This window comes from Tasmannia lanceolata, unplaced genomic scaffold, assembly GCF_043159265.1.
Source record: "Tasmannia lanceolata isolate RefF3 unplaced genomic scaffold, GAP_Taslan_0.1 ptg000018l, whole genome shotgun sequence".
NCBI classification, from domain to species: Eukaryota; Viridiplantae; Streptophyta; class Magnoliopsida; order Canellales; family Winteraceae; genus Tasmannia; species Tasmannia lanceolata.
In genome coordinates, this window is record NW_027518695.1 from 2,371,915 (window position 1) to 2,379,722 (window position 7,808).

At 38.7% G+C, this 7,808-nt stretch overlaps 1 protein-coding gene across 5 annotated transcripts; it reads right to left on the bottom strand.

The window, feature by feature from the left end:
- Positions 1–684: 684 nt before the first annotated feature.
- On the bottom strand, positions 685–7,260 carry LOC143851209 (protein PLASTID REDOX INSENSITIVE 2, chloroplastic-like). Of its 5 annotated transcripts, none has more exons than XR_013236255.1 (5): positions 7,246–7,260; positions 5,018–5,429; positions 4,797–4,895; positions 1,663–3,288; positions 685–1,565 (listed from the first exon to the last, which is right to left on the bottom strand). XR_013236255.1 is itself a non-coding variant. In XM_077360557.1 (5 exons), the coding sequence occupies exons 1-3, from the start codon at positions 5,273–5,275 to the stop codon at positions 3,094–3,096; spliced, it is 552 nt and encodes a 183-aa protein (XP_077216672.1). In that variant the 5' UTR covers positions 5,276–5,464; the 3' UTR covers positions 685–1,565; positions 1,663–1,749; positions 2,397–3,093. The 5 variants fall into 5 exon arrangements, 3 of the variants coding, with proteins under 3 accessions (XP_077216672.1, XP_077216673.1, XP_077216671.1); XR_013236254.1 differs by lacking the exon at positions 7,246–7,260 and adding an exon at positions 7,208–7,222; XM_077360557.1 differs by lacking the exon at positions 7,246–7,260 and having other exon boundaries at positions 1,663–1,749; positions 2,397–3,288; positions 5,018–5,464.
- Positions 7,261–7,808: the final 548 nt, after the last annotated feature.

Sequence of the window (7,808 nt, forward strand, 5' to 3'; positions counted from 1 at the left end):
AATCTTCTCAGACTTCAAGTGACAGTAGAAGATAGAATGACCAACATGACACTGCTTCATGCCAAATTCTAACACAGTATCACTGCATTTACCAAATCGGCCATGTAGAGACTACTTAAGGTTGTATATGACCTTAAACCAACATATATCGCCATGCTCCACCCCCCCCCCCCCCCCCCGAGCAACAACCCCAAGAGGTGATCACCATGTAAGAAGACACTCAACACCATAAGCTTGTGTACTCTTTGACAACTAGGCACGTCTTCAACCTCTCAACAGAACTACCTTGATTAAACTTGAGAGTACACGTACACACCCATCGAAGCTCAACAACTAACTTTTCAAAAGGAAGAGGAAGAAGATCCCAAGTACCATTGCTATGAAGGGCCTATGTCTCAAGTTCCATTGATGTCCTCCACCCATTATCACACAGCCCATGATCTAGCCGTAGGAATCATGTCTCTGATACCCTGTTTGTTGTTGTGTATTGTGGCAATAAACAATTAAATTGGGAAGGAAGCAAAAGGAGGAAATCAGAGTTTGGAATGTATAACAGAATCAATGCCTACTATGGAGATCAGGCGAACCCAAATGAATGGTCTGGTGTAAATTACATATAGCCATATATTGTATGTAGTCCATATTTCATTCATAATATGTGCATGTAGTCCTTGCCTCCTTGGCACAGTCAAACAATTAGACAGTGTTGAATAGCTTGAGCAGAAACAATAGAGTTTGGACAAACCATTAAAGCATAATTTTTTTTTTGAAAGGTAGACAGAGCAAATATATTAAAACGGGAAGACCAAGGAGGTCACCCTAGGAAGAAACAAGAGAAAAAGAAAGAAAAGAACAAGAAAAAGAGAAAATACCAGGGCCTCAAGGAGGGAAGAACTCAAAAAACTCCAAAACATCCTTATTGACACCCTCCCAAGCCAAAGCATCTGCCTCGCCATTCGCAGATCTTCGCACATGATTGAAAGCTATGGAAGAGCCACGAACGATATCGTGAATCTCATCGAGAATTGACCAAAATCTCCACGGAGGCGAAGCAGCTCCCCGGAGCCATCTGATGACATTGAGAGAGTCTCCTTCCACGATAAACGAGTTCAAAGAACCCCTATCAAAGTGTTAGAACCCTTCAAACGCCGCAAAAACCTCAGCTTCACTGGAATCACAGACCCCCAGGGGACCAGAATAAGACCAAATGGGCTCACCACTAGAAGAACGGCATAATCCCCTCACCCCAGCCAGGCGGGGGAGGACTCCACTTTTGAATCACCTTGGGGCAATGGGACCCTTCCATACTAATCACGCTCCACCCTTCCCATAAATCAAAAGAAGAAACAAAACGGAAAGAGGGAAGACATCGAGCCCTTTCTATTACAGAAGCAATGATATCGATGAAAACCCTCTGAGCAGATTTATGCACACCCACAAAAATTCTCGCATTCCTCTCCTTCCAAATTTGCCAAAAAGTATAAAATAAGCACATCTTCCAAAGCATTCTCCCCTTTTTCTTCCAAGGCACTCCCTCCCAGCACTTCAACGAATCCAAAATAGAACTAGGGAACACCCAGCAAAGGCCAAATCTCGACAATATTAAACCCCAAACAACTGACGCAAAGCTGCAATGGATAAAAAGATGAGAGGCCGACTCACCGGCCTTAAAGCAGAGAGGGCAATAGTCAACTAGAATCATTCCCCTCTTCCTGAGAAAATTAATGGTCTGAATCCTATCCCTGCAAGCTGCCCACCCGAAAAAACACACCTGAGGAGAGCATAAAGAATTCCACACCATAGCCAAAATTGGATGAGGCGAGCCAGGGATAAGATGGGAATAGAAAGACTTAACAGAGAAAAAACCTGATGTATCCCAAATCCATACTCTCTTATCAACCCCGGACAACTTAATATAGCAAGATTCTAACAGTTGAAAGAGACTCGCCAAAGCATCCAACCATTAAAGCATAATAATAGTAATAATAGTTGAAACCATCTTTACAACCTAAGTATCAAGTTAAAAGGGAGCTTTTATGAGAAATCTGGGATTTTTATTACTCAAAGTTAACAGATAAGCTCGATAATCTTCGTTTGTCTTTTGCACATGTATCCATGGGTGTGTGCCCACATGAGAGTAGTTTTTTTTTTTTTTTTTTAAAAAAATTTCCTTTTGTTTGGATCGGGCTCTCAGACAATGTTCTTTTACTACTGAGAGAAGTGAGATTTATTTTATTTTTTCTTTAACAAGCAATAAATGGGGTTTTTTAGAGAAGAGAAAATTGCGTGGTTTTATATGTCTTGTTAAGCTCACTTATCGACAATTCTGCTTGTTTATGCATGCACGTGTCAACATAAGTGTGTGTCTGATATGTGAGGGAAAGGAAGAAACTTACTAGAATAAATGTCAGACTTGAGATCCTGGTGGCAATTGATTGAAATCTGTCATCAGCAAAGCTTTTCAAGTAACTGTAAACACTATTGGCCATCCATAACGCACTTCTATTTTCAAACGTTTCAGGTGGGAAAACAAGATAGACATCAACCAAAAAAACAGTCAGCTGCAAGATCATCACAACAGCGGCCTCTGTCTTCACAGTGTATTTCAAAGGTTGGAATCAGATGGAGGAGACTTTCGATAATCTTATAATAGATGGATAGGCAAGTGAAGAGATAACAGATTGCCGCAATCAGGCAGGCTATCCTTTCTAAATTGCTCTAACTTGGGAATAAACAATACATCGTGTAGGTGGCTATAATGATAAGTAATTCTAAAGTACTTGAAAGGAAAATTTTCACATTTGAAGCGTTTCACAGGAATAAAATCCTTAGCAAAAAAGAAAAAAGAAAAAAAGAAGAAGAAATAATGTGTTCGATGCTGTAATCAAATACTGCTTTGGAATGAAATTAGATTCAGCCTCGTGATATACTTAAAATGAATGCAAACTGAACATCCAATTCAATTTTTCCATCATGGGTTAGTTGTGTAAATACATTTTGGATATATGGGTGGAAATCTGGACCATGACAGAACACAAAGACATGTAAATATGACTAAATGAGGACTAAATATGAGATGGAACTGACAAATGGTCATTTTGGTGGTTGGGAAGTCCAGGTATCCCAATCCTGATCAACATAGTTTTGAGCCCACAACAAAGCTGCCCTTGCAGCCACAGGTGCTCCTGGTAGTTTCTTCTCCTTGAGTGCTAACAACATGTCTGTGAAAGGTTCTACTAAGAGTGTCCCTGGGCCTCCGTATTCCTTGTGTAAGAAGTCGCTAAGTATCTGCTTCTCATTGCCATATCCAACTAGTTAGCATTAACAAAAAACTTCCTGTTTAAAAGCATATATACATACAGGAACCAACTCTAAGATATAACAACATTTCACACTCAAATCATAAATGAACATACGGTGACAGTGCTGTAAAAATTCGAATTACCTGGGATGGTTCAGAAGGAATGAAAATGGGAACTTCTTCTGATAACTTCTATACATTACATTTCTAACTATTTCCGGTTAAGAGAAACTTGGATTTTAAAGTAAAGAAAGACTGACAATTCTTTCTATAAGGTTGAAGGTTTCAGTGGGAGTCTGGGAGACCTACCTTCTCTGTGGTTGTTACCAATACAAGAGTGCCTCTACTGAACAATCCAAAAAAGTGCTTATTCAAAACTCTTTACCACCTGCTATGGTTAGTATTGCATTGACCCTTCTACCAGTGTCATGTCCAATACAAATCTGGAGTGTAAGGCATAGCTCTGTGATTCTTTTTGCGACTAGTACTTAGGCACAACAAAACATCCAAGAACTAAAATGCATGAGAAGTATCCATCTCAAGCCCAAATAAAGAAATTCATAACTAATTAAAAGCTAGAGAGAGAGAGAGAGGTTGGTCAATAAAAATAACAAAAAAGGAAAGAAATCGAGCTGTAATTTGGTTTGGAAATCTTGGGGTTAGAGGTATCAATAATGGGATTCAAAATCCAGGGTTTGAAGGTTTGAGGTTTTGAAATGATAGGATTGGAGGCAAAAAAGAGGAGAAAACACTACTACTTGTTTTTAAGACAAACGAGAATCAACGCTTGTTTTTCTCATGGCTTAAACAAACATTAAAGTGAAAGAAAACAAGATGATGAGAGAAGGAAGAGTGAGAAAGTGAGATGAAGTAGGTAACTCTGTGTGTAAATTACACTCACTCCTTTTCTCATTGGTCTTCAATGACCTCCTCCTCTTGTTCTTCTCTTCCCCTATCCCTTCCTAATTTGGGGATTTTGCTGGTTGACATATTCCTTTTCTCAAATGCTGAAGAAATCAGATAAACATGTAGCAGATTCGTTGACGGACGATAGTTTATGTGGATTCATATATCCATGGAAAGAAACAATCTCCCATACTGGCAGGAAATCACCTCTTCTGTCAATAAAGCTGAATTTCTTGATCAACACAAGCTGCAGTGTGAATGATGCAAAATGCCCCACAACACCAAATTACAAGAATGAGACCCAATAATTGCACCATAAACTCGCATTGGTTTGCTAATCCCTTGGCAATTGAGTTACCTTGCTAATCAATATATGAAATAGCCTGGCTAAAACCATGTCCCAACAAAGTCCCAGCCAAGGGCGTGCAAGTAGGATGATATATTATCTAAGGATACATTGGAATTTCAGTGAACATTAGATGTACAGCTATGTTCTTTGCACGGTTGATAACTAACTTGGCAAAACTGAATTTTGCAACTTCAAACGAAACTACTAACAATTTAGCATGATATATGAAGGAAGCATTACCTCTGCACAGATTTTCACAACCGTATCAATGTCCTTGCCAAAAGTCTCCTTGTCCTTGGAGAGCTTCTTCAGAAGCTCGACACGGAACTTCCGGGTTTCCTGTCAAAATATGAGAGAGAGAAAAAAAAAACCTAAATATAAAATTACAAGAAATGAAAGAAAATAGAATGAAGAATGAACATAGAGAGATGGGTAAGGCCAAAATGGATGGAGAAACTCACAGCTTCAGCAAATTCCGGAATTGGGTCGGGATATACGTATTTCTGCTGAGTTGCTGCTCGTAGATGCTTTGTGGAGATGTTTGAGGAGATGGGTTTTGCGGGAAAAGTTGAGGATGAGGAGAAAGACGAGATTGGAGAGTGGGTGTGGTGGAAAGGGAAGAGGGGGCTTAGTATAAGTGGAGGAGTATTGAAGCTTCTTCTCCTTTGGGTGTTATGGAGAGGGGAAATGTTCGAGTGGAATGAGAGGAGGCTGAACATGATGCAGGTTGGGGTAAGAAGAGGGACATAGGTTTAAGTGTCAACCCCCTAAATCATGGCCATATGATGGCTTCTAGCTAATAAGATTGGCCAATGGCTTGTTAGCGGTTGTAAACTTGGGCAATGGCTTGTTAAGGCCTAGGCTCCATACAACCTAAGACATGGAGGAGGGTGAATGTCATGGTTGTATCCGATAGTCTACTCCTAGCCTAGTTAATATCATCAAGAGGGTCGTGATGGTCTACTTACTGTGCTACTGCGCTGCTTTAGGTATTAAAAAACAAACAGGAATTTTTTATGATTAGTCCTTACATGGCAAAATAATTGGTTAAAAGTCCCTATGAAAAGCATATTATCCAAGAAGTCCTACTTTTAAAAAATAATGGGTAAAAGGTCCCTGATATTAACATACGTCAATTTTCTCCATTAAATTTTTTAAAATACGTTGAACTAGAATGCTGGAGTTACTTTTTCCATCAAATTAATCAATAGAATACATATAGGTTGCGCTCCTTACATTCATATTAGATTGTCCTACAAGTTTATGAAAGCCAACCATCAATTGCCTTCATCTCTCCACCACATTGTAGAAGGTACTAGTGGAGCCAACCGTGCAATGCATGGGCTTGAAGCCATTTTAGATTCAAATGAAAATTGATTGAGCTAAAGATGATATTTAACAACAACATATAAATTAGGTATAAATTTTTAATAATGACTTCTCAGCAGTGACAGGGAATGGCGAATCCCCAAGTCGCTGACGGAGGTTTGGAGTTTCCTCGGCATGACCAACTAACTACAACTACCTTGCACTAGAGATTCATAAAGAACTACTCCCGGTTGATCTTACTCGGGGGCCATAAAAGAAACAGACATTTCGATGGGGAGAGGATCCAGAGCGTGCCGATAAAATTGTCTAATTTTTACATCATTTTAGAGATTAAGAAAAATTAGATCGCAACAACGAATAGTTAATTTGAAGCTTTTAAGTAACCCAGGGATACTTAAGGAAAAATGACAGTGAAAATAGATAGTAAGAAAGATGTCATAATTTAAATGGCATAATATAAAAAGCATATTAGAGCAAACAAAGAAATCAATTACAATTTGGGTCTTCCAGACTTAAAAAGCGAAGTGAATGTATTTCACTTTCTAGGTTAACCACGAAGCAAAAGCATAAAGAAAAGAGAAACCCAAGAAGGCAAGAACATATCAATTACTTAAGAAAAGAGGACAACATTTGTACAATTACCCCTGTTGGAACAACCTACATATCAATTACCCTCTCTGTGATAAAATATACAAATATAGGCTAATATCATTGAAATTGTAGGATAAAAGCAAGGAGAATGATAAATCCACCCCCTTTACCCAAAGGGCATGGTGGATTGGATATATTAGAATCCTCCGAAAGTCTGAAACCAGATATTAGAAGAAAGAAAACTTGCTGGAAATTGGTATCCATAACCAGATATGCTGATCAAAAATGAAAAAAAAAATCCATTTCTGAGAAGACTTGTTGGAATTTGTTTTCCTTTTTCTAGAAAATAGAAATTTTTTTGGAAAAGTAATATATTCTTATCTCCTTAAAACCCTACTGCCTCCCCAGTTTGTCTTGCGCATGAATTTTACGTTCCTTATCAGTGTTAGGAAAAAAGAGAGAGAAAAATGTGTGCTTTCATCTCCTTCCTCCTTCGGAAAACCCTTCGCTCATCTATACTCCACGAACTTACTGTAGTTCCTTAATCTCTCCTTCTTCTTCTACTATTGGGACAATAATCCCCCAAACTCCCTCAGAACCCTCTTCATTATACCCCTTCGACCAAACGTAAGAAAGCCGACTTACGCCTCAACCTTTTGGTTTGTAATGAAATGAATGAGATTGATATAGATTCCGATGAGGTAAGTGTAAAGAGAAAAACCCTAAATCACCTGGAAAGCCAAGCCAAGTTGTCAAAATTTGACTTCACCTCATTTTTTTGTGTAGGAAATTGATGTTCCAGAGGAGTTCCCGTTCGAGATCATCGATGCTGATGCTGATAAACTCATATTGAAGCACTATTTCAATGGTGAGAGTGTCCATGTTGAGGCTCGGAATATTGGTTTTGCTGAGGAAGAAGAAGAAAGATGATGACAGTTTGAGTTCACTCAAACTTTCTCTGGTTGTAAAACTCACTAGGAGATCTAAGATTTCTTTGGTATTCTATTGCACTGCTTCTTCTACACATATCACCGTGGATAAAATGCAATTCGAGGACTCTGTTGCTGATGCACCTATTCCTACTTCGGTTCAAATCTTCAATATTTTTTTTTTTTTTTTAAATGGCATAGTTTATAAAAGAAACAGAAGGGACACACGAAAAGGAATACCCAAAGATACAGAACAAAAAATAAAAAATAAAAACTAATTACAAAATGACTAGGCCATCAAATAGGAAATTGATCAGACCAATTCTTCGAGATGCATACCACCCCTCTTCTAGCCAAAGCGTCCGCCTTCTCGTTAGCAGACATTCTCACATGAATCAACTCA

What these genes read in the sequence shown, in the direction of transcription:
- LOC143851209 (XM_077360557.1), bottom strand. Translation starts at nt 5,275, where the DNA reads ATGTTCAGCCTCCTCTCATTCCACTCGAACATTTCCCCTCTCCATAAC. An exon ending in TTCCGGAATTTGCTGAAGCT is followed by an intron (nt 4,896 to 5,017) that starts GTGAGTTTCTCC and finishes ATATTTTGACAG; the next exon opens with GAAACCCGGAAGTTCCGTGT. An exon ending in TTGTGAAAATCTGTGCAGAG is followed by an intron (nt 3,289 to 4,796) that starts GTAATGCTTCCT and finishes AATGAGAAGCAG; the next exon opens with ATACTTAGCGACTTCTTACA.